General features: G+C 38.9%; 2 protein-coding genes across 3 annotated transcripts in view; one reads left to right on the top strand and one right to left on the bottom strand.

Moving 5' to 3' along the window:
- Nucleotides 1–27,155, bottom strand: part of LOC126913889 (uncharacterized) — a 35,245-nt gene extending 8,090 nt beyond the window's left edge. Inside the window, exons 1-5 of the mRNA XM_050717157.1 lie at nt 25,496–27,155; nt 25,063–25,425; nt 24,653–24,992; nt 24,432–24,559; nt 24,283–24,342 (exon numbers count right to left, since the gene is read on the bottom strand). Coding sequence (XP_050573114.1) covers nt 24,283–24,342; nt 24,432–24,559; nt 24,653–24,992; nt 25,063–25,425; nt 25,496–25,726 — 1,122 coding nt within the window. The 5' untranslated portion in view covers nt 25,727–27,155. The remainder of the gene's footprint in view (nt 1–24,282; nt 24,343–24,431; nt 24,560–24,652; nt 24,993–25,062; nt 25,426–25,495) is intronic.
- LOC126913908 (uncharacterized) lies at nt 35–24,259 on the top strand. Of its 2 annotated transcripts, none has more exons than XM_050717188.1 (5): nt 35–52; nt 8,147–9,184; nt 13,517–13,958; nt 18,365–18,728; nt 21,040–24,259. In XM_050717188.1, exons 2-4 carry the CDS (start codon nt 8,489–8,491, stop codon nt 18,649–18,651), a joined length of 1,425 nt encoding a protein of 474 aa, XP_050573145.1. In that variant the 5' UTR covers nt 35–52; nt 8,147–8,488; the 3' UTR covers nt 18,652–18,728; nt 21,040–24,259. The 2 variants fall into 2 exon arrangements, with proteins under 2 accessions (XP_050573145.1, XP_050573144.1); XM_050717187.1 differs by lacking the exon at nt 35–52 and adding an exon at nt 1,912–2,670.
- Nucleotides 27,156–27,168: the final 13 nt, after the last annotated feature.

Genomic DNA, 27,168 nt, shown 5'->3' with positions numbered 1-27,168 from the left:
GAATACTACGGGGCTCGATTGATCGATCGTCTTTGAATTCTACGTGATAGCGGTAAGCGATCAAAAATTAAACTTCTTTTCCGTTATTTCTCTTTCATTTCTTTTAAAAATTAATTCTTCTAGTGGAAACAGACCAAAAGTCTTTCTTTACAAAATAATATATACGTATAAAAAATAGTATTTAATTACGGAAAAAACAGAAACGGTAGAAAAGAATTATTGAAAATGGGTACGCAATTGAGTTGTAAATGAATTATCTTCAAGAATGCATAACTGGGATAATAACAAATATCTTGTTTCGTGTATTATTTTTTTGATATGCTGTAATATAACTTTTGGTTATTTTACAGTATGATTAGGCTTTATAAAGTCGTTGTCGATCGTGACTAAATCCATAACACGTGTCGTCTCGAGGACATCATGTTCGATGGATTAATTTTCCCCAGTTCAATGCCAAGAATAAATAAAGAAAGCGAGAAAAGCGGGAAATTTTTCAAGGAGATCACTAGCTCGCACCTGTACGCGTACGTTTCCTTCCTCGTCACAACGATTCAATTACGAGACGAGTATTCTGTCCGGAGGTACTTGCAATGTCATCGAGCAGAAAGCTGCTACTCGGGATTGATGCAGTAACCTTTGCATAAAACAGAATCTCCTCTTTTACTTTACTTTATTTCATTTGTATTTTATTTTCTCAATTTCCTCTTCCTTTTTCATGGAGTAATTTTTTTTTACTCTTCTGATTATTACCTGTGTACACGTTTGCATCACATACGTGTTTCTTTTTCCTTTTCTAACGTTCTCTCATTTACGATTTCAGCTAGCTCTCTTAATCATTTTCGTTCGCTTCGCTTGTCTTGTTCGCGCACCCTCCGCATCGACGTACTTTCCTCTTATTTTTCCTCTTATCGTACGATTTACCTTTCTCGCTCCACTCTTCATAAAATTATCCTTGCCAGCTCTCGTAGCTTTTCACGGGCAGCCTCCTCTTTCCTCTCGTGAATTTTTTTATCTTCTTTTCGCTGTACTTTTTTCGTTGTCGTTCTTCCATCTCGTATAACTTTCTCTTTCCAAACTCTCTCCCACGTACAATACCGCTCGCTTTCTCTACGAACTTTCTCCCCTCCTTCCGACAACATTCTCTCCTCGTTCCTCTTCTTTCTCTATTCTATTCTATCCGAAGCTTTTATCCCCTCCATTTTACTTTTAAATTCTACAAATTGTCTTCTCTCTTTTCAAACAACTTGTCCTCTCCCTCCATTGCTTTTACCCTTATATCGTATTCTCCGTATCTTTAGAGATATTCCAATTATTCTTTTCTTTCTTGTACCTACGACTCGTGGCCTTTGTTCAATTCCTTCCCATTTCCCACTTTTCCGCCCTCCTTTCATCAAAGTTTCTCCACTCGTTTCATTTCTCTCACGTTCGTACTCTTCCTACTTTCCGACCAGTCTCTGGCGAATCTACTTACAACATTAACCTTCTCGTCCCGTCTATTCCCACAGATTTCCAATCTCCTGCCTCCCTCATCCTCGTCGTCTTTCTTACCGCCCACTTCTCTATCCTCGCACTTCCTCCCTTCCATCGCTATTCTGTCTCTTTCCTGACCAAATACCCTTCACCCCTCAGAACACGTGCCACCGCAGATTTTCCACCACCGCTGTCTCTCTCAAAGCCACGTTTCCCCCTCTTACAATCCATTCCTACCAATCCTCGTCCACCCCCAACGAGGTGCTTTCTCCCCTCCAGCACCAGCCTTTCTCTCGCACACGATCCACCTCGGTGGCCGCCACCGCCACCTCTCGCGGAGTTTCTCTCTCGTTTCATCCCCCTCGTGTGCAGCCGAACCGATCGTCGATCTCTGTCTCGTCGGTGGTCGCGCTGTCTGTCGCCAACACCGTGCAGCGCGGAGTCAGTCCGGTTGCCTACCTCGGGCGCTGTTGACAGCCACCCCCCGTGCGCGAGGAACTCTTCCCGATGTCAGCCGCGTTACCACCGTCTCTTCCACGATAGTGGCGAGACCCTGTGACAGTGGCCGTCTTCCTCCCGCGAGAAACTGCCTGCACGAATTTACGTGGTGTCGTTGTGTGCCGCTAGATCTAATCTTCTATCGTTTTTACAGTGTAGGGACGTACAGTGCGAAAAACGTAAAACCAAGTAGTGATTCGTTAGGAAACTCGTATAATACATGTTAGGTTCAAGTGTTCGTTCGTTTCGGCATACGAAACGACTGTTGGCCCAATAGTTGATCAGTCGGTAGTCAGTACGAGATCAAAGGTAACGCTGGTAGCAGTGCTAGGAACGTCAATGGGCGGTGAACAGAGAAAATGACGAAGCAGACGACGAATCATGTGAGATCATGGTGGTGAATAGCAGCAGTAGCAGCAGCAGCAGCAGCAGCAGCAGCAGCAGCAGCAGCAGAAGCAGAGAAAAACGGCGGAAGCCAGCGCTTCTGGCATGAACGACGAGGACAACAGTCTCGACGAGGCTCGCGGTTGCGGCGATGCTTATAGACGTGACGTGACCAGCACGTTCGTGCCCGTCTCGCCGAACCAACGCTCGCCCAAACTGTCTGATCTCGCTCGTGATACTTGTGATCCTTATGACGATGTGCGTGTTCGATTGACGATTGATGGTGTACCGTGACAACCTAATAACGAGCATTTAAAGGTCAGTAATGACCATCCGTTTGACTTCTAGAAAGGTTCCCCTCTGTCTGTTTGTCTCTCTCTCTCTCTCTCTCTCCTTTGTCTTTCGCCGTTTTATCCTGGTTCGCTCTCGTAGTTTGTTAGCTTTTCTCAGTTTTTTGGCATCAGTATGGAGTCACGTGTATGCGGGGCGGAAAGGCAATAATAACATCGTTGAAATATCGTTGAAAAATCCTGGTCGAGAGCCTCGAAGTTTAGTGCATCCGTAGTTTATGGTGTATCAATTTCCGTGATAGTATATAGATGTATAACAAAGATAGTATGAATGTATATAATGGTTGAACAACAAGGTGCAGGTCCTTTACAGAAATATTCGTTTATTAAGATATAACTAGGAGCGAACTAAGTCGCGGAGAGGGTGCGAGTGTACGGAGAAAAGGTTGAAACGATCGAGGCGGGGCCGTGATAGCGAAATTGGCGTCGAATAAATCCGTGTTTTGTCGTTGAACGGCAACAAGGAGAAGAAGAGCGTCTCGTAGGAAAGCGATGATAAATTTCTTCGGGAAGGTCGGGAGGAGGATTGCATAACGTCAATCCCCTCCTCTCCCCCTCGTCCTCGAGCCACTCGAGTTTCCCCTCTCGACTCACTGTTTCACGGTTTTCCCTCCTTGGTATAGCTGAGCTCTCCTTCAAACGGTAACAAACATTCGCGCCGATAGCTAATTAAAAGCTTTTTCACACAGATCCGCTCCTCTTCCTGGCCATCCTCTCTCCCTCATTCTTTATTCTCCCCTTTCTCTTTTTTCCTCCCCCGCTTCCACAACATTCGTTGTGTAACGAAGGAATTTTAATTAAAAAAGACACCGACACCTATTCTCGGTAGAGACATCCACGATGTCGTTTAATTCACTGGACAAGGTCAGGTGTCTCCCTTTACCCTCTATCCCGTGCCTAGAGAGGATTTCTACCTCTTTTTCTCTTAACGCGACACTGGAGACGAAAAAAAAGGAGATCACCCTGTGGGGATCGATTGTTGTCGCTTTTTTCACCGATACTCGCATAAACTTAAACGTATACAGACTGAACATTGACCCAGGACATTGACTGGGAATCTTATCCTTTCAAACCTTTGACATTGTTCTTTGATAACAGTCGTTGCATTTGCCGATATTTGATATTTATTCGACGATTTTTGTATCGAAGAAGAATTAATAATAAAAGTTTGCTCATTTCTCCTCGTGGTTGACTTTTCTTCTAACTGGCTCGTGTATTCGAGCAAGCGCGCGGAGGGCTTAAACGATCGATGGGCCCTTAACTTTCTTCCGTGTTTCATTACAATGCACCACTCTCTGCTTCACCCCTTATGTATAACATCGATGCACGAAAGAACGTGTTTTCGAGAGCACGGATAGTCAACACGACGCTCTTTGCGACGTGGCCCCTCTTTTCCCTTCTTACATCCTTCTACCTTCTTCTACCCTTCGCCGTCGTGAAATCTTAGCGAATTTATCGACGACGAGATTTCTCTTGTCTCGTCCCAGTCCCCTCATCTCTGTTTACCCTCTTTCTTTTCTTAGATCCGCGCACAACGTGCACTTAGCTACCCACACGTAAGTACATACATGTACGTACACCTGGACATGTGTGCATTCTGAAGCACGGAAGCATGTATCGTCTCTACTTCTCTCTATGTGTTTATCCGTACATGTAGCTACATATATTCCGACACGAGCTCGAGAGAACTCTGGTGCAGTGATTCCCAACCATACGTGGCTACGTGACTACCTCGTCGAGTTGTGCCAGGAATTCGAACCCGTTAATTCAACTATTCTGACATTCTGTTGTATTTCCCTTTTCTTCACATCCCTCTAATCTTCGTCTTCGTAATAGTATGGTATCCGGCAATCGCTGCGAACCTTAGCTGAACAACACGATCTTCGGTCATTGGCAAGCTCTGCTTTGAAAACGCTTTAAATAGGTTCGACCATTTTGAGCTTACATACCTTGTCAGTGTTTGTTCAAAGTGACAACTTCACCAACCATAATGCAAACTCATAAAACTTGGATAAATTAAAATCTTCCATACGGCTTTGGAATCATTTGAACATCTCAATGGTTCAACACTTTAAACGAAAATCATCGTTGGGATACCTTGTAGAAAATCTGCAAGGCAAGCGAGAGGCAGAAGGTCTAAATAAGGAGCTAAACAAGTCGAAGTAAGGTGTGAAGCGTCTTACGCTATATCTTACTTCAAGCATATTTCTCTTTTAGCGGCCGTGTGGAAGTTTGTAAACTTAGATTTGCCATTTTATCTTCGAGCAATACATTAACCAGCTTTACTCGATGTCTCTTATGAGAACAAAGCCATTAAAACCGATTAACACTTGCACCACGTACAATGTACGCGAGAATTAACATACATTCGCGAGAATCAACCCTCACTTTTGGTTTTCATTCACTGACTTGTCCGACTTGCATTCGTCTTCGCAGAGTAAACATGGTTCAAAGTAAAGTTCTCATTAACGGAATAGACACCTTGCGCGTATTTACCATATTTACCGAGCTTGTGAGACGTGAAACGAGGGAACGATGAATACTTGAAAAGAACGCCGTCGGAAAGAAGCTATAAACTTTAGAGGCCAACCAAAGGTTGATTATCCAGAAACATTGTAAATATACGTGCAACATTTAGCCGGATTCTGTCGGTTTTAAATGTCATCCTTTAATATGTTATCGCCGGTGTTATATAAACATCTCTCTAATATGAATTCGTTTCACGATGATGATTGAGCCGCGACATTTCGTCCCACGGTCGAATTTCTCGTTTATTTTGCGCGCTGCTCGCTTCATAAGGACACGGCCCTTTCGCTTCGACGTACCTTTCCTCCCTCTTCTTGCGTGAGCGACCCTCGTTTCCTCTAATTTGAACCAGATGAAAGCGAACTCGCTTGACGTAAGTCGTCTAATAAGAAACGCGAACCTCCATGCTGCTGCTGATATGACTTCTGTTAAAAATAACCGATGCTTGGTAGCTACGTCTCCGATATATCTGACAGTAGCATCCCTCTTGTGGGTTTGAAAAATTCACACTTCTGCATTATATTTCTCTAGTGTATAGTGGGTCTAGTTATCAGACATTGAAGAAGAGCCTGCATGGGCGATAAAAAATTGGTACGTATTCTGGTTAGATATCATCTTCATGATTTTTTTCATAAAATATTCTTTCTCGTGTAATACAAGATGAATTAATTTGGTATTATCTTGGGTGTAATTTCTTTTCTTCGAAAGCCGTGTACAATATATAATTCTAATGGAAGTCTATCAAATATCGCTATCATTTGTATCATTGTTATGAGTTATCTAATATTGAAGAAGAACCTGTGATAAAAGATTGGCATTTTGAGTCGAGATTCTCATAATTTTGTCTAGAAATATCCTCGCATAATATACGGTAAATCGAATGATCGATCTTATATGGTGTTCTTTCGAATGTAATTTTTTGTTTCCACTTTCCTCCGTTTAGATTCTAGTGATTCAGATCGAAGAAAAATCTGCGTGTGTGATAAAAGGTTTGATAATTTGGATAGAAGTTCTCGCGATTTTATCTAAAACTATATTGTACACATTGTAAATAAAGTGAATTGATTCTAGTTCTATCTGGTACCACCTTAAATGCAAATTTTTATTTTCTCTTTCCTGCACAGACAGACTTCGATATATAACTCCAATGGGAGTCTAGATTCTAGTGGCGCCTGGTGTATGTGAAAAACACATTTCGTTTGGGATTTTTATCGCTGATGTTTTTCGTATTAGCGTATTTGCTTGAACTATTTGTGCTTTGTTTCCGTATCGTTCATTTCACAGTCTCTCGTCTTTTTCTTGTCCAGCGAGGGAACACAGCGTACCACGGCTGGTCGGCTAAGAGAAATCGATAATAGAATTGCCTATTGCACGCTAGAACTGTCAGAAAGAAATACAATTTAGCGAGCCACACGCTAGTGACCTGTTCGTGACATTTCACAGCGTACGATGTTGCTTCAACGCGATCTATCACGATGAAGGCTAATAATTACTACCTGCTGTATCTGTGTAACGCTCTCTGTGCATCAGATAATACGCGGCTGTGCGTGTTAATTGCGAAATTGAGCGAGAACCCCTTTCGAAATGCTTCTGTTCGAAAGACACGAGCAACTTCGATAGAATCGCCATAATTTGATATTTTTGCAGAAATTTATTACGAAATTAAGCCGAATCTCCTCTTTTTGAATCAGTATCTTTCGTTTTTCCTTCGATCTCGTTGTAATGTTTATTTTGTTACGAAGAAGGTGCAGTGATTTCTTCTTGATGAATGCCAGAAAATTCCAAGCACGTTCAATATCTTCGTAATTTTGCATTTCTTTGAACGTTCAGAGTGACTAGTTACGTATTCCGCAAAATGCGCGCAGCCTGGTAGCCTAATTCCGCTAGCCAGATGTCTCGACAATCTTAGGATTAATTCCTTCATTTCGTGCCTCTAATATCCACGCCAGCTTTATATCAGTAAAGTTTATTGCCTGTCCTTTGCTCCGACTTTATTGATGTGCATTTCGTTCGCCGTAAAGCTGATATTTTTATCAATTTTCGATGTTCACTCGTGACAGAGAAATAGAGAAAGCCAACGGAACCATGCCGTCTCGGTGTCCGATATTCCGGCAAGATAAATTGTGCCCTATCAGGAACTTTATTGCTTTACATCGTTGACACGAATCTGTGACGCGTATTGTTTGCCACACCGAAACGAAAGGCTGGAACCGTTTTGCCGCCGCTCGATCGGTTTCTGTTTCAATCGTTTACCTAGAATGGTACCCTGCTAACGAGCGCCATCAATTTTGGCTACAGAGAGGTACCTCGCCTGTTTTCGCTTGCACGTCTTCTCAAGGAAACTCCGATAATGCGTTTTAATTCCATCTACAAAGAGAGGACGTGATTCTTGATACTCTACAATTTACTACGGATCATTAAGAGCGTCGAATATCGCAACGTCGCTACTTTACATACCTGTTTACTAACATGTATTGCATAATAAAAATAGAATAATAAAGATGATTAATAATTAATATAGGTAGTAATGAATAGAAAGACTTCGAACATATCGAAATTTCCTAGGCGAAATGAAATAGAGTTCGTACAGTTTAAAAAATAATACGATGGAAGTAATAATCCACTGCCCCAATCAGACGGTAACGATAGAACGTATTAGTCAGATAATTGGCCAAACAGCCACTCGGGATATTGTAATCCGTAATTAAACGGGTTCTAATCAATCTACTAACAGAGACGACAAACCCCTAACCCAGTAAACACAGGCTGCTCGCTGTAAACTATCGAGCTGTGCAAGCATGTCCGAGGCGTGTGTACACGCCATAAATCATTGAAAGGTTATTCTTACAGCGATCAGTCTTTCGCCATTACCATCGTCGCCATTGTCACCATGAGTTTTTTAATTTCTCCCGATATAGGGATTGTCAGCAACGTTGTAATCGTGGAAGAGAATCATCGGAAGAAAAAGAGAAAGAAGACGAAGAAAAAAGCGAACGCAGGAAGTGCAAGAAGCAGAAAGGAAGGAACAAGGTACAGGTATAGACCGGTTAGCCGAGAAGCAGCAAGAAACAGACGACTACTGTCGGAACGTATAATGTGGCTCGCGTGACACCAGTCGTTTCTCACTGCACATTTCTCGTCCACGTCTACGGAGGAGGCTCTCCAGGTCTCAATAAACACACACGCTCCCACTTCCATTCTCTACCCGGACGGTATAATCCTTAACGACGAGGACACGCGTACCAGGGAGGCACGATAGTATGACGGTGATGCTGCTGCAACGTTCAGTCACCCTGCAGTCGACGCACAGCCAAAAGATAGCGAACAAGGACTGCAGCGCGAAGCCGCCTTTCTTATTCCTGCTCGACGACAGCCAGGAGCATCGACACTCCACGGACACCACTACGACGACGACAACTAACAACAACAACATCAACAACAATAACAACAACAATAACAACAACAATAATAACAACGAAGTATTTAAAGGAGGTAACAGAAGAGACAGTAGTCGTTCGTACGTCGTCGACGAGGCGGCGGCGTCGGTGACGTCCCAAAGACGCGCCGATTGTGGCCAGGACGTCGCGATGCGATATTACCGGCTCTGGATCTACACCTGTAACTTGGTGCTGCTCGGTAGCGCGCTCGGCTTCGCCGCCGCGGTCTCACGAACACTTTTATTCACCGGCGATCCACGCCGGTACATGGTGCCAGGGGTACCCCGTGCATTCGACCCGACAGCCCTTTACGCTTACTTAGCATTAGCCACGCAATTGGGCCTGGTGCAATTGTTGGGTTGTATAGCGGCGAGGAGATTGAGCGCGAGACTTTTGAACGCCTACTGGGTGCTACTACTGGCGCTTCTATTCGGTGACGCCGTCATCGGGGTCGCCTGGGTCTTCCGGTTTGAGAGGATGCGCGTCGAGCTAAGGCCCACTCTCAAACAACGATTACAGGTGAGTATCTTTTTTTCTATTCCATTCGATTTTCATTCGCTTGTTTTTCGAACTTTTTTGATCGATAGGATTTTTACAGAACGATACGTAAGCGGGATGATCAAGCTCGATACCTGGCAAAAGCATCAGAGATGATAGAAGAATTTTTTATAGTTGTGAGTGAAGTTCCCCTTTTTTTTTTTTTTAGAAACCATTAATCGCTTCGTATCATTCTGTACCAATCTAATCTCTTGCTTTATGATTTTTTTATTAGCAATTAAACTTTCTTGCAAATATGATCTATTTTTGAATCGAAATATTAAAAGGCAAAGTGATAAATCAACGTTCTAATATCTTAGTCTAGAAAACTCAATTGGAAGAGTCCTGAGTCCTGGTCTCTAATTATGACCCAGCAGTTCAATCATTCGACTTCCCCTTTTTTTATTTTCGCTCGCCTTTAATCTCACGTATTATGATCTTGACAATTTTCGATACAGCTAGTAGTTACGAACGAACTTTGATTCGATACGACTTTGTCTGTCGAGCCTTACACAAGCGAACTTCACCTTGGGCGTCTCAAGGTAGCCTGGTGGTTAGTGGAAAAAGTTAGACGTCAAGAGTTAGAAGGTCTTTCCATCGCGGAAACTTTATGTCTGTGGTACGGGATGAGGCTGCAAATCAGATTCCAAGCTCCGACAACGAGGACTCTCTCCTCTTTTCTATTAGACGAAATCGTCCCACGGATCGATCGTGAGCACACCTCGAACGAATTTTATCCGGCCATTTCTTCGGTCGTAATATGCCAGGCATGAAATACACATTGAATCGTGATACGCATCGCTTTATTATCCCGGGAATGTGTGTTCCGTTACCTAGAATTGTTCGAAATTTAGGGACGCGATAGACGATGATATTGAGTAGATACACGCCCTCCTTTCCAAACACTGCACAAGGCTCTAGCTTCTGACTGTATTAAAGAAAGAGCTCGAGAATCTTGATAGAGAAACGTACGACGACTAAATCGTGAAATTTTATGCTCGATGAACGAGAATACCATTATACGCATGTTGAGGGGGGAAAATTGTCGTTAAGCGAGGAATAAGTGGCTCGTTTTCGCAATAAGAGAATCGGTAATATCGCGATCAAGAGTCCTGGGATGGATTTCTTACGAGGGAATAAATCTATTCGAGTCGAGTCGAGCCAACCACTCCATTTTCTTTCTATTCCGACAGAACGAGAAGAAAAAAAAAGAAGAAGAAAAAAAAGAATAAAACAGGAGAGTATCAAAGAGAAACGTTAGAGATATAAAAGATTATCGAGAAGGTCACAAAAAAATTATCGAAGCTCACGATACGTCGCGTGTCTTAGCATTCGTAGTTGCCCCTTGGAATAATTTAAAACGTCTCTGTGCTCGATCAAACTTTCGCTCGGAAAGTTAGAGATTTCGCGCCTCCTCCGTCGATTGCTCTCCGACTAAAACGTCTTTCGAATAGAGTCGGACGAAGGACGATAATTTTCGTCCGGGATACGAAGTGTAGTTGCATTAAGGCGGAGCATAAGTTGCGCAAAAAAGGAGGAGAGGAATCGGTTTCCGGAGGAGCTGGAGAAAGCGGCGAAGAATAGCGGAGGCGTGGCATCCCTTATCACTTCTACATAACATTCAATGAAGTATAGACCGCGTGGGAAGAACAGGTTTCCGGTGTCGGAAACGGGACCAGGTCCAAACACTTTTTCAATGTTTGGCAGAAAAATTGTCAGTGAATCATAAATAAGGTAGTGTCTGACTTGGCGAGAATCGAACCGATATTAGAATACTTTCTCATCCCTCTCTAGCCTAGGGGAGTTCCTAGAGGCAACTCAATTGAATCATCATTTTCGTTACGTACCATATTTCATTCGATCTCCGCTTCTACTTGAAACGTGCCGCGTGTCTCCCATTCGATACGCTATTCCCGGTACTTTTTAATCAATAAACATAAAAAATATACAGGGTTGACCGGTGACCAAAAAATCGATCTAATCTTTGCAGTAAGAGGAATAGGATATAACGTTAGTCGTTAGACACTGGTGAATTGTGGTCGTACTATACTAGGCTCGAGCAAACGTTAAGTTGATTTAAATTCACAGTCGATCATAAATATCTACATACATCCATAAATTTGATTTATGGGAAAAAAGTAAAAACGCACTTTTTTTGTGGAATTTTTTATGGTGCCGTATTAATACACGATAAGATTATATAAGATAATAAGATTATATTATCGGTATCGGTATATTAATTTTAATATTTTGAAAAGCAATTAAATCACCTGGAGTTAACGCTCTTATCCTAATAGTTCAAATGTGAAGGATGCATGTGGATTTTTGTTACTCACTAAATATATCCACTAGAACATTCCCTTTGTTTTTTTACTACAAAGTTTTTCACGCGTCATTGTAATGTTTTGCACATCCAGTGCGTAGCGTTATTATAATTCGAACATTCGTGGTTGGCTGACCGGCCACGAGGTAAAATACGGTTTGTGGCATGATACGAACATTATTCATACCATAGCCAACATACAGCCTGCTAACTATTTATAAACTAGCATACATGCATTCACGTATTTCGTAGCAAACTTTACGCCGCGGAACTACGGAATTTCTGCCTCTCTTGACGCTTGACATTAAACCATGTAGGTACAAAGATAAAAAAAAAAAGGGTCGAAGCAACGACCGGTTCTGAACTTTAAGACTAATTAATTCGGTCCTTTTATTCCGAAAAGAATGGAATTGTTCTATTCTATATATATGTATACATCGAGGACGAACGAAGATTAAATTGACACCTCCGACGAGTTTCGAATTAATAATGACTGAGAAAAGATGTAATCTTGAAATTAATCGATCCCTTCCTCAGACTTTTACTTTCCGCGAATCACACGACTCGTTTATTTTCAGCGAATTCTTAATCAACGATTGAAAGTTTTAATCGTGGCGACACCGTTTCCGCCTATCGAGCGAGAACAAGCCTGAAACTTTAAATAACTTCGAAGAGCCTAAACAGTCTGAAATTTTTATCAACACGAGAGCGTTGATATATCGCTGCAGTAGTACTCATGTCTGTTGAAACTTCACGGGGAAGTTCTGTCTATCCATTTATCCTGAGGTATTGATTTAAATATTTAGATAGTACAAATTATTCTCTTGATAGTAATCTGAGAAAACAAATTTTCAATATTTTTTTTTTAGAGACCCTTTTCATGAAAAAAGGACTAAAAGTTTTAGAAAAAAAATATTTTCTCTACCGCGTTTCACATCTGATACGGTATGGGTTTTGGAAACATTCAGTGATGAATTAGCTAGCTGTGCTAATTAAGAAACAGTGAACTAGTTTACTGGCGCCTCGTTACTCGTCACGATGAAAAATCAGTGTCACGGGGATTACTAACAATTCCAACTTTTCGCCCGTTTCACCTCGTTTCTCTGCCCGTATCTGCAGTCATTATTCTTAGCCCCGTTCTTATCTAGGTCGATCGCATAATCGACGGAAAATGTGCGTACCCTTGGATAATCGACCTGGATACATGGGACATTCCTTATACTTCTCGCCATTTAAAAATTCTCTTTCATGCAAAAATTTACCATCGAATTTTCTCCATTATCTTTTACATTTAATTCTATTACGCCCTTTGGATCATTTTCGAACCAATCGTATACTTCCATCTATTAAAAGTTCTCATAACTCTGAGTATCGTGTCACGTTCTTTATGCTTCTTATATTAAAAGATCATGCGTGGTATCACGAACCTCCGATCAATTTCAATCTTCCAAACGAATTCAATAAAAATTTCACAGTGATATTTAAACGTTCCATCGAACTCCATACTAACTGAGTCTATCTTCTAACACGTAAATATTGGTTCGATATCGAAGCGTTAAAAATATCGATTTAAAAATATCTGCAGCCAGTCGCCTTTCGACGAACGATGCGTAAATTTAGCCCCGTCGAATCAATGATGTTTCGAACGAAGCCGAAAACTTCCTAGTTCTATGACCGTCGTTCATGTACTATATATAGCAGGCCATCGACTGTTCTCCGATCGTAGAAAATGACCACTCTTTGTAGATTCACGACGCCCACAAACATCTAAACAATGTATGCCTTTCATATACCTTTAATTTTGCAATTTTACTATCACAGATTCTTCAATTGTATAATTGTGCTTTTACAGAATCCCTATTCTTATAATTTTACTCTTACAGCAATTATCCTGAACGTTCAATTCTACCACGATCTATTCGCCTACCAAAAAATGTCTAACAGCTACGTTTCAAATTGACGTGAATTCTATCTTTTTTTTTTCACCGCAGATGGAGTACGGCAAGGATCTGCGATTTAGCGAGCAATGGGACCGTTTGCAGAAGGAGTTCTCCTGCTGCGGAGTGACCGGTCCTAGAGACTTCGGTGGTAGATGGCCACAGACCTGTTGCGTACCCACTGGCAACGTCAGTGACACTTGTCAACAACCGTACGCGAGAGGTTGCGAGGAATCGTTGATGAGATGGCTACGAAAAACCGCGGACTTGCTGTTTGTATTGGGCTTCTGCGTGATAGCGTTCGCAAAATTATGTTTCCTGGGCATACTGCGTTACGAGATAAGGGAAATGATACAAAAGATACGGTTGCTCCGAGAACCACCGCCGCCGGCGACTACCCTAGCGCAACCACCGTTCTCGCAAGTGATACCGGAAGCCACTAACAACGGAAGCATCGTTCGACGCACGACTCTGCCTAACGCTGTCACCCCTTCCGGTAAATTTTATGATATATTGCTGATATAACATATCAATTTTACGAATATATAGAACATGCTTTTTTCGGTATAGTCTCGATCAGATTAGCCAAGTTATTTGAATTCCGATTGGGGACTCGATATCGAGTGATTCGATCAACGAGAATGTAGGGGCTTGAAAGAATATTTCAGGTCAAGTAATGTTTTGTATAGTATAAAGTACTTTTTAGTACAAATTTTATAATACAGTCGATGGTAGCTCTAGGTTTAAAGAAGGGAGAAGGTTGAAAGGAGAGTTGAATGAAATTAAGTACAATGACGGTGAAACATTAATTTTGACCATTGTGTAACAAGGTTACCAGAGGGCTTTAAATCTCCCAATGATTTAAGGGCTCGAAAAGCAGCAACCATTAAAAAATTACGATAGGGGTGGAATGTTTGTGTGTAGGTTCGACGTAGGGTGTTAGATAAGAGGCGGTAGTATAAATAGCCGTATGGCGCCGACCACTGGAACGCACATTTGACGTCTTTAGGGGATGGTTATCTTCGACCTCGACTTTTACTTCGCTGTAGTCCACGCGGCATTTAGTAAAGATCTCTAAGTTTTTTTACCTTCATTACGAGTTTCTGCGATCTAATTTGTGAAAAATCTGTCTACTATATTTTAGAGAATTTCTACACACTAAATTTTTAATCTTTTTAGTAATGAAATCATGAATTAAAATCGAAACTATAAGTCACAAATCTGAAGAATCGTGTAAGATCTGATGATATACCATCTAGCTTAAGTGAACTACAGTTTTTATTCTGTTAAGTAAATAAAAGACGGGCAAGAAAGCACAATCCAAGTAAACGTGAGAACGATTTTTCGTCAGATGTCTCCCGGAGTTCTCTCGGGAAATTCCTTAACTTTCGTCCAGACACGTTTTTCCATTTATGGAAATTCTTTTAGAACTTAGCCATTACCGCAATTTCCAGTGTCTTCGACGGAACAAATGTTTCAACATTCGTCGACCGTGTAGATCGTTTTTAACATTCATTAAGGTCGTTCATAATTCCTTTCTTCTCTTTTCTTTCCCTTTTGTTTCTTACACCGACATCTCGCAGTTAGCTGGCTTCGCAGCCAATAGCAGTTACACGGTTTAAACGACGCAGGGACGTGCCGAAAAGATCGGATTAACAGCGAGAAAACCTAACAAGAGGTAATTGGATGAGCATGAAATTAACGAAAGATTAACGCTTTATAAATGCTACGTCGGGTAGAATAGAGAATCTGTAACGGGAACGACGACGAGGACAAAGTGCTTCTCAGAATCTTTTCACGAACGTTCGATCTGCCGCTTATTATCTCTCTCGTATCTTCTGCGAACCGAAACTAAAAACGAAGCTGTTGAATGAAGTGAAACGAAAACTCCGATAGTTGTTGGCGAGGAAACGAACAATACCGCGAAGCTGACCGGAACCGTAGACCGTTAACGAGATTCGCGGAAGATAAAAGTAGCGCAGAGCGTGCACGAGCTCATTGGAAAATCTAGATTGCGTCGATTGTTCCTTCGACATGCGATTCCTACGATGAGCAAATATGTTTACTGGTTGCACGGGATCCACGAAGAGAGTCTATTATCGTCGCGATTGAAACACGCGAGTTTCGATCATGGTATAGTAATGGATCCTCCGAAGATTTATAATCTAGATACAATACCGGTGAGAAATATTCAGTCACATGTTTATCTTCGATAGAATACAATTTTAGATTAACGAAAGTATTACAGCGATGTGAGATTGGTTTTTAAAAGCTAATATGCAACGACAAAATTAGAATTGTCGTTTAAGAAGACTATTTATCTAAATCGATTAGTTTCCAAGCTATAGAGCACGTAAAAATCATTGAATCGTGAATTTTATTATAATATACAACTACCAAGCTTCTTTAATAGATAATATATAGTCTGATAATTTCATAAAAAGATACTACTAAATATGTACTATTTCTAGTTATTAATCTGCCATCAACCTGTTCACTTTGATCACATTCCCGTATTGCCTTTAAAAATCAACCAAAGTATCCAAACACTCAACAGCGCGCAGTAGAGAAATGTTCGTTCGTCTAATTATTACCAACCGGAAATTTCGAGCAAATTCGAGGTAACTGAGTAGTGCCCAACTCGTTAAGCATTTAGATGAGGCGAGGGGTGAAAAAGTTCTTCCAAAAAATAATTGGCATGAAACGACAAAAGGGTTAACGACATGAAAGAACCGAGCGCATTAAACCGGTCATAGAACGAAAGTGGGAACACGTCGGGTCGTTTCACAGGCAAATGCATAATTCTACGTTGAAGCTAGCGATCTTGGTCGAGGCTAGTCATTTAACTAATACACCCTGCACGTATTATGTTGAGCTCTGCATCGTCCGGGATCAGAGTAGAAGAACTAGGACATTGCGTGCTCCAGTATAATAAGTATTTAGCACCCTGTTCGTACTGTCTTGTAATTACACGAACGATAGAGCGGATTTTAACTTATAAGCTAGATTCGTGGTGTAGTTTCAATCAAAGGTCATATCGTCGAAAGATAAGAAGAACCGTTCGTATCGCTGATCACCGCATGGAAAATGATTCCGTTCAAAAGTCCGCCATTGTCGTCACATTTTTTATCGTCCTAGACGATCTATATGACTCGTTTAAATTATAAAGATAATGATTGTAATATCGATTTTATACCAGGCATGAATTTTTCTACGGATGTTACTATATCGATATCGTACATCGTGAAAGCTTCTCGGTTTCGTAATCGGAAGCCTCCGGCAGTGTCTTCGAGGTCTCCCGATCGTTGATGGTTGTTGAAAAGACAGGATGAAGAATGTTTCTTTCAGATCTTGTCAGCTGTCCTCTTTTCCAGAATTGATCATTCGTCTGCCCTTTCTCTGAGAGAAACATTCTTTATACGGAATAAAAAGGGAATCTTGACAATGATTTCCTCGAGGATGGAAAAGAGAAACGTTTCTTCCATCGTTTATCGGTCTCAGTAGAGGAATTAAATTCTCGATGTAGCTTCCAAATTGAACGAGTAATTATTGTCGCGAGTTTCTTGATAAATGGAACTCCTTCGTTTCACTTTCCGCTAAATAATCTCTGTAATACCCTGTGGGAATTTTTCCAGACCCTTGAAACGGATGGGCAGAATCAGTAACGCGTGCTACGCTGCATCCACGAAACACGTGCCGCTAAAAATAATTTTATACGCCTGCTCCGTAATTGGTATTCGATCAATTTTTAAAGAGCAGCCAAGAATAAGAGAATTGATCTCGGAGCGATGCATCAGCGTACGAAATCTTCAAATGGGAGTCTAACCGAAACCGTTTTCTTTCGATGTTCTGTTCATAGAGGCTAGACACAAAGGGATATCCTATTTCTATCCGCGTGAAGCATTCGGCCAATGTATTTGCACGGAAATCAAAGGGAATAGGGTGACATTTGCGTCACCCTAAACGGCCATGAAAATACCTATCTTATTTCCCTTCCGTCATAGAAAAAAAAAAAAAAAAAAAGGGAAAAGGCCAGTACGTAGTTCGGAATACGGTATCTCCCCTTAACATCGAATTTGGATCCTTCTCGACCGATCAAGAATATATCAGCGGGTGATTCTTCGACTACCTCCCTTCTTATTTGCAATTGTATTAATCCCAAAGGTTGTAGAAGTCCTGGAAAACTCGAGTGCCATTATCGAGCCAGCAATCTAGTAGCATTATCTGTACGAATGCGTGCGATCGACGCATCGCAAACATATAAACTCGATCTAGCTAACTGCCAGTGAGGGACACTGTAATAAAAGACTGATTGCACGCGATGTACATCAATAACTACCACAACATTAAAACCAGTACGGACGTTACTAGTAATAGAATGTAAAGGTTGAAGGTTCTCGCAATCTTTTTGCTACGACTGTATACATAGTTGTCGCGTGGAACACGCTCTATTGACAATTGCAGCGCAATCGGTATTCGGAATAGTTAACGAGCTAGAGTAGTCGAGCGAGAAAACATCCTGTTGTTTAGCGACTAATTTGAATGTAAAACACGGAGAATAATATGAACTTTATGCAAACAGTTAAATAATTACGCAGAATGATTATAACTCAGAAATATTAAGTAGTCATTATGACGCCAATTCGCTGGAAAACCAGTATGAATAATAATGTCTTGATATTAAAGATAAGAAAAGTGCTTACGAAGGAAACAAAGTGCAAACTTTTCCATGAAACTATTTTATCCTTACATTGATAACAATCGCTCTAGTTGGCACCTATTGATACCCGGAGCAAAGAAAATATCCTTAAAAATTATAATTTAAAATTATTAAAAATAGAAGAAAACATCCTAATATAAGAAATTTATTTTACCCAAAAATGATAAGAAAATGAATTTTAGGAAACGCATCGTTGCTGATCCAAACGGACGAGTGCAATACCGGAAAGCATCCCTTATTGGCGAACAATCTGCAAGACGGTGGCGCAGACAGCGACACGAACAGTCATTGTGCGCTGATTCTCGAGGAAACGACGCCCACCTCGGCGAACCATAATTGCGGCAATCGGGAGAAAAGTAACGGCAACAACAACTATGAGATGCGAGAGTTCAACAGGAGATTGTGGCTGTCGAATGGCGGCAGCCCGGGCACGGGTATAACAGCCGGTGGTCAAAGCAGGCGCACCTGACTATGGAAGTGGTGGCGAAACACGTCGAACCGTCTACTCTACAGGAGCAATCGGTCCGCCGAGATCACCGTGTATAAGTAAGCTAATCCGTATATGCCTGACTCTCTATATGCGTGAATTATCCTGTCAATAACACAGCATGACAGGATGATCTTTTTCTATTTCAAAAAATATAAAAAGAGAGAGATGATAAAATATGAATAAACCTTCGGATTCTCGTATTAGTTTAACCACTTAACGGATAAAGTTTCCCTCGATTTATTAAAGATATTAAATATTTTTATAGATATAGGTACATGGATGTAAAATACATATTTGTAAGATATTTTGATACAAGATATCGTGCACGATCTATACAGATCAATGATTAAATTAAAAATAATTTATGCCCGTATATGTTACAGGAATGTGCTGTTAAGTGGTTAAATTCTTTTCATAGAAAATAGGAAGGAGTTCTCTTAGCCAGAAGAGTTACGATAATAGTTGCATATAGAACATAGTTGCAACAATAGTGAGTTCCTTCTGATAAAAAGAAGAGTCGATCTTTCACTTGAGAAGATAATGTACAAATGTCATAGGCACAGCAGATTATAGAAACGTATCGAAAGATATTATGTTGGGAGTATTGATTTTCACGTTAACCCGTCTTGAGCGTTTCCGTTGAATCCGAAGGGAGATCCCTGTTCGATCCTTCATTTTCTTTTTGTCTCCCAAATCGCGGTGTCCGATCAACGTTCCCCTATTCGTTTCTTGATATACTAACGGTGGTATAAAACGGGTAGTTTTTTCTCGATCGAGTCGGCATAGATCGATTTTATTCCGTCCAATTTTCCATCTTCCCTCGTTATCAGGAAATTGTCGAACATCAAGGAACGAAAATGATATTGTCGCTGTTATGTCAAAATTATGAACGCATAAACTTCAGTAAAGACGTAGACCGAATATCTCTTCATTTTTGTCTTTCTGTGTTCTATCTAAATTAAAACGATAAACACAGTATAATAAATTTAACCACGATGATTATACTCTAAGTTTGCTATATTTTAACCGCACACGCACGATATTGGCTTTAGAGAGACAATGTTGCCATCCTGCCCTAATTTCTTCGCTATTAAATGCGTAAATCGCTGTGTATACGCGTTTTAAGTCCCATTTTAGATGTTCTGGCTCATTTCGTGACGAGACGAATGCCCGCACGAACACGAGCTTCGATTCCTTTTTAAATCGATAAAATAACGGAACTAGACGAAAGAGATCAGACTGAACCTTTGAGTCGCTGACTAGTCGAGGATTGACATCCCTTAATATTTTTCTACTAACTTTCGCTAGGATCATTCCTCTTCTATCTACTAGGTAAATGGCAATTGTCAAATTGACCTATAAATCGTCGTACAATAAACCTACAGTAGATAAGGGGCGAAAGAATCGTGATCGTAAGTTCCTGACATCAGCAGTTTGCCACTTTCCTTTCAGGCTGTATAGAGAGTACTGATGTTTTTTACGAGAGAACTTATTCTCGTATACTGTAAGAGATTGTAGCGCATCGTTGATTTTATCAGATAGAAAATAACGTAACATTGTTCAGAATTATACGCAGTTAAAAGGACTGTGAGCCATCTGGGTCGCAATTAAGAAGGTACACCGTATGCAGATACCTTTCTCTTTTGTCTTTACATCCTTCTACTCGCTTGAATCGAGCATTCGTAACAGATCGATATTATCCGGCAATTTCCACTCTTAATTGACAATCGCCTGAGTTAGGAAGACCGGAAAGAAAATAATTGATCGATAATCGATTTTAATTCATCCTATAAGAGGAAATTCTAATTACAGGGGGAATTCGATTGCATCGAAACTAACGTATCGTTAATTTTGATTCTATTAACGAATCTCTATTTTCGTCAAATTGATGAAGTCTCCTATTCAACATCCGTTTCGCGAACTCCTTGATCGAATTAAAGTCAGACATTTTCGTAATCTCGATTGGACTCGAGTTTCCAGTATATTTTTAGAAGTCAGAGGGTTAATTGACAGATACCTCGTTACTCTCGCTAGAAACGGTAAATGACCCATACCAAAATCTTTTAGAACAGACAAGTTTATTCTGTTAGCGTTAAACGAAATACTCTAACGCGATCGAACATTTATATCCCGCAGATAAATAGATCTCGCGTCTCAGGATTCGAGCACGGTAAAATTAAGCAAGACAGCAATGACAGAATATTAGATGATTGTATAAAAAGAATAAAAGGTATATAAAGCAAGAAGAGAGCATTTAATTCGAACTTTAAAACGAAGTAAACCGATACCGTGACGAGATTAATAAACACAAACGAAATGACCAAATCGAACTATATACAATATTAAGAGTATGTTCATTTTTTAAAGGATAGGTCAGCAGACCGGAGCTAAGGTTTCTAAAGATTCTACTGACTTCACGAGCACACCAGCCAACAATAAGCGAATAACGTTCAAGGTTCTACGTGTCGCCAGGAAAGTGTATCGTTGAATCGTCTTGTATCAAATAGAACATGCTCTAAATCCTTATAGTCGATGATAGAAGTTTATTTTAAAAAAATGGAACCGTTTCGACCAAGGCTGGACTAGACTAGAGTATAATTTGACTAGTTCCTTCGTTTCGTTCTTTCGAAAACCTCGTGGCATGACAGATCAGTTGAATCGTTTAGTAATTATAGGAAATTTAAAAGATACATTTTCCTCGTGACGTCGTATACTGCGATACGATTCGTAGTGCTGACGAACAAAGTAAATTTCCGTTTGCGTGACGACACAAGACGGCCACATGAAGCGAGAGTCGACACGAACGAATTACAAGGAAGATCGAACAAGAGGAAGCGGAAGAAAAAAAAGAAAGGATGGAAGCAAAACATTACGAAAATGAGAAAAAAGCGAAAAAAAAGAAGAAGTACGTCGAAGCTGCACAAAAGGGAACATAAAGGCCTGTGTATGCCTTTCGACGTCCTTTCGATTCTCTTTCTACGCGTATTCCTTACATGTCTTTCCGTCCTCACACGGTCGGTGAACAAAAAAGAAACCAAAAAAACAAAAAAGAGAAGAAGAAAAATAATCAATTACTTTTGTAGATTTATTTTTAGCAGTAAATTTTCCTATATGAAACTATCTCTCTTCGAATCGAAACAAACCAAAAAGCGTTTCAGACACAGAGCCGTTGTATACTGATTTTTATCGCGTGAATCATGCTAGTAGTATGTCACAGTGTAAAATGTAACTATCGTTCGCTATTTATAAGGATAATACTCTCCAGCAGTCCTTCTTTTAATTAACATCGTTTATTACATCGTCATCACATGTTTAATTAGCGAACGATGGAGATTGCTTTCCGCTTTTCTCTTCACCGCGTTTCTGACCCAAAACCGGCGAAAGTTGTATCAAGTTGTATCAACGCACTCGGTTGCATTTATACACGACGAGAGTACAGTGCATTGCTCGCTATCAAAAGTTTTTTAGTACAACACTATACCGGCGATATATATATATCAAAGGTTAATCGCTTATCGTCACGCGAATGTTTATTTTTACTTGTTTTTTCGATTTTTCTTATCCCTTTTATGGTGAAATTCTACTAACAAATTGTTTCGATGAGTTAAACGTCAAGGATTATATGGATGCGATAGTTACGGCAGAATATTGTGGGATACTACTGCCAAACTGATTCTCCCTCTGCGAAAATACGATTATATAGAAAAAAAAAGAGAAAAAAATAGGAAATCTGTTTTCTCGACGAGCTACTATTACTTAGTGAAGATATAAGAAAAAAAAATAAAAAAGGCCGAAAAATTGCATTGGGAAAAAACACATACTATATACACACAGAGAGACATACACACAAAGTCACCGCATAAGAGTAACGACTATAAATTCCTAGTTCTTTTTATATAAAACGATACATGCAGCGCGAGTAGTCTGTATTGATTTGTGCAGTAAGTCGTATAAATATAATACGATACTCAAAGTAATTGGCTTCCTAGCTAGGATTAATCGAATCTTAGGGATTATATACGTTTACGAATGCAAAGTAATGAATATACGTATTTAGTAGACTGTATATAGCGATGTAGTCAAATATTAAGAGTCGATCGTCTGTTTAAGAAAAAGCCAGAATCAATTGCATACGGTTCAATCATGTATATGTTGAGAAACATCAGTTTTCTTTACTCTTGTTTGGAACAACATGAATGAAAGTTACGAGGCTATCAAGTATCAAGGTACAAGCTGTACAGTTCATCGTTAGACTTCAGATTTGATCTTTTGTCTTTCTCGTAATCGTATCAGTCTGGACAACAGGGTATTCTTAGCATCGTACGTTATAACGCGTAGATTACTACCAAAGAAACTATTTATTACATGACATGTTTATTAATGCGTATTGTTAATGATGTACATTTTTGAATACATATTTTGTTCCTTTTAGTTCTATCACATATGATTTTGTATCATTAAAGAGAAAACGAAAAAAAAAAACGCGAAAAGGGAAAAATTGCATTCCAGATAATCGAAGGTTCTTTCTTAATCAGGCCATCGAGTTATCGTTGAATGTATTAAGCTACAATAATAATATGAAAGCTTACACCTCGCAGACATACAGCCTCTGCCACTAAATGTATATAAGGATATACTATATGTAAAACATACGACAGATAGCGTTAATTGATTTTTAAACCGATCATTTAGAAAGGCAACTATGTTACTGCAAGCCGCCCAGAAATGAAAACCTACACGCTACCTTTAATTAGAATAAGCTTTGAAACTTTTGACTAAACGAGAAATTGATGTACTGGTTTTCACGTTTTGATTCGCTCCTTTAATTCGTTCAATCATCATATTGTGTATTTGTTAAACGAACGAAAGACTCGTATCTCTATGTTTTAGTCAAACATATATTCAGACAACAATGAATAACGATCCCATAATGAAAAAGGCTTTAAAAAGATTCAACATGTGTAGTAATTTATAACTGATTGATATTTAAATGTAACATGTATATCGAGACGAATGAAAGAGAGGGAGCTTTGAATAGTGCCTGCTTAAGAAACCTAATTTATTGTATCTGTAAATGGTTAGATATGGTATGTACGTTATTTCGTACACGGTAAACCTAATAGGACTACCGTAGCCAAGTATGGATAAAAGTGTAACTAGAATATAAAATACTTTCGTTATACTTTCATAATCATGCATATTATTATGCATAACGGAAAAAGTTTATCTCGAATTTTTTTTTAAGGAATCCTTATAAATACTTTTTTCAAAAAGACATTAAGAACAACTTAGAAGAATTTAATTCAAATGACTATTCCTTTTTAAAATGTTCTATATTATATCTTAATTTCAATATATTGCATGGACATAGTTTTCTACCTCTGGCTTTAATCATACTTTATGATTTTCATATTATATTATTCTATCAGATCACTCTTCCCTATATTACACTATGAGTTCATATTATTCAATACATATTCTTAAATGTACATAAAACCTATGTGGTCGTAATTGTATGTAAATACTGTTAAACGTTCTATATCTTCTCTGAAATATGAATACAAGGAAAATTGGTTATTTAGTATAATTCTGACTTAAGACTTGACTTACTTTTATCTCGGATTCCTTCACTTGCAACGTCGTATCCATTATAGCTCCACCAATTACAATCTATGACATAAACAAATTACCCGATGAAAATAAAATGAATAATATCTTATATATTTTTTAAGGTAAACAAATATTTTTGTTTTATTTACTGGATTTCTTTGTGATGTCAGAATGCACTTGGAAACACTATCGTTGAGAGAGCTCTGAAAACACTTTTTAGCCAAATTCACTGCAATTTCTGCTGCAACACTTGCATTGTTTTCTATGAGTGCCATATCTGTTGATTTTAAAAAGACAAAAATTAAGTGACAAATATTGATCTTGCTTATGTTTTCTTAATTTTTATATCAATGGACTTATTTATACTTACTAGCTCGAAGAGATTGACCATGTGTAATCTTATTTAATTCTTCTAGCAAAAATGGTGTGACATTCTTTCCACTTACATTTTTACTTTTTGCATTTTCTAAAGCATTACATATAGCCAATTCCATTTCTTTTGGATCTAATGCATATTCTGTAGGAATAGGGACAGCGAACAATAGTCCTGTTTGAAGACCTAATTCCCTTTGTGCTTTAAGAATCTTTGTTGCTTCTTCTGAATTTGATACTCTATGTGGCACTTTTGTCTTTTGTAATGATTCAGTGCAGTAAAATGCAGGAAAATAGTTTGTTTCACCAATTTTTATAATTGGAACTCCTTGTGTTTCCTACAAATGAAGATAATTACAAATCTCTATTGTAATAATTATTATTTTTTATGCAAGAAAATATATTAACCAGATATTCTAATGTCTTTTCAATATCTAATATAGATTTAACACCAGAACAAACAACAGCTACAGGAGTACGCCCAAGCTCTAGTAAATCAGTACTAATATCGAAACTCTTTTCTGCACCACGATGAACACCACCAATGCCTCCTGTTGCCATTATAGGCAAATCTAATAAATTTGAAATTAACATTGTTGCACTAACAGTTGTTCCTCCATTTAGTTTTTGGGCAACAACTGTTGATATATCTCTACGTGAACACTTAATAGTTTTAGTAGAATCTGATTTAGCTAGTGTTTGTAGTTGTTCATCATTCAAACCAACATGTATCTGTCCATTTAAAATTCCTATAGTTGCAGGTATAGCACCCTAAAATGATATAAAAGTATAATGTAGAAGAAGCAATATTTTTCTTTCTTTAGAATTCATAAACAATTACTTTTTTTTTAACAGTATTTTCTACTTGAATAGCCGTCTTCAAATTATCAGGATAAGGCATTCCATGAGTAATGATTGTTGATTCTAACGCCACAATTGGCAGCCCATTTTTTTTTGCCACTTCTATGTCAGAACTACAAACAATCTTGCAATTGCTGCTGACATTACGGTTATTTAGTAAATTAATCCTTTTCACTGCTTTAAGCAATCTTTGACTATTCAACCACTGCATCTTTATGTTTTTAGGTAGGTATGAGTAATATAAAAAGATTCAAAAAACATTCATACAACTTGCTGCTTATCATTTGACAATAGATTGAAATGGGAAGTTAACAGTAATACGTTGAACATTGATAATATAGTAATATCTACAGATTATAAAACATCTTGAACATTAATTTAAAAAATAATTAAAAGACAGTGTATGGATTCTTTACACATGTGATTAACCTATATAAACTTCTTTTCTCTTATATTAATAGGACAGCAAATAAATGTATTATAAAATAAATTCGATGTAAATTTCGATAACAAATTTTTTCGATCTATCGACTTTATATATTGGGAGCTTAATTCGACAAATTTTAAGTCGATAATCAATCATAAATATTTTATACCTAGAACAATATCATAATAATTTTTCACTGCTTTCATGTGTAATTATTTAAGATAATTTAGTCGAAGATAATTTTGGTAATTAGTAAAATATTAATTACATCCTAGTTTTATTAGAAAAATTAGTTTAAAAAATTCTAATTTTTTATTGTTTGTAATTTCTATTAGTTAAAAATATTCTTAACACGTTGAATGCCACACCAGTTTTATAAGGTTTGGCCGTGGCTCGACGATGAATTTTTTTATTATACGATACATATAATGTTGAAATATTATCTACAAGAGATATGTTACGGTGTATAATCATCATTAATGAATTTATCTCACCGAGGTCACCGGTGACCCCCATGGCGCTGTAGTGCAATTTCGCTCGATTCACTTAATTTTTGCGATTATCAGTTATCTCATATCGTTTTTTCGCGTTACTAAATAATTGTTCTATGCTGTTACCTCTCGGGACCTACCATAAACCATAATCCATCCCTCGGTCATACTTATTCGGACCCGCAATAATCCTAAAGAACCGTCACAAGATTTAGCATTTTTTACCTTACTGTCAAGCCCCTTAATTGCCATCAAACATCTTTCAAGTCGAAACGTTCCTTAGGGTTATTGTTCATTAAGGTAAAACACGGAAAAAGCGGAGTTTTCCCATGTCCGACAGCCACTGGTTGGAGGCGCACATAATAAATCTATATTTCATGTATAAATAAAACTATTTTTATACGTTCTATACTGCATTCATTTTGTCACACCATTGTAGTAACGGTGGTAATAATAAAAAATGTATAACTATTGACATTTTTTCCAATTATGTATTTTTACTAATCTTGGTGCGCCGGTCACCGGTGACTTCCACGGGACCACGGCCAAGTTGAGTGCCGGTCACCGGTGACCCTCATGACATTCAACGTGTTAAATATAAATATAGAGTGCCGGACAAAATGGTAGGACACTTTACCTATTTGTGTATTTCATCTTGTTAAAAGAAGAAAATATTTCGCATATCCTATATGTTGAATATTTCCAGAATAACACACTAAATTTCATACTCATACG

This window comes from Bombus affinis, chromosome 2 (assembly GCF_024516045.1).
Source record: "Bombus affinis isolate iyBomAffi1 chromosome 2, iyBomAffi1.2, whole genome shotgun sequence".
NCBI classification, from domain to species: domain Eukaryota; kingdom Metazoa; phylum Arthropoda; class Insecta; order Hymenoptera; family Apidae; genus Bombus; species Bombus affinis.
The sequence above is the reverse complement of the archived record's forward strand: the minus strand, read 5'-3'. Positions and strand labels throughout refer to the sequence as shown.

Coding starts and splice junctions, on each gene's coding strand:
- LOC126913908 (XM_050717188.1), top strand. CDS start 8,489: ATGACGGTGATGCTGCTGCAACGTTCAGTCACCCTGCAGTCGACGCAC. Junction 9,185..13,516: donor CTCTCAAACAACGATTACAG/GTGAGTATCTTT, acceptor TTTTCACCGCAG/ATGGAGTACGGCAAGGATCT. Junction 13,959..18,364: donor TAACGCTGTCACCCCTTCCG/GTAAATTTTATG, acceptor AATGAATTTTAG/GAAACGCATCGTTGCTGATC.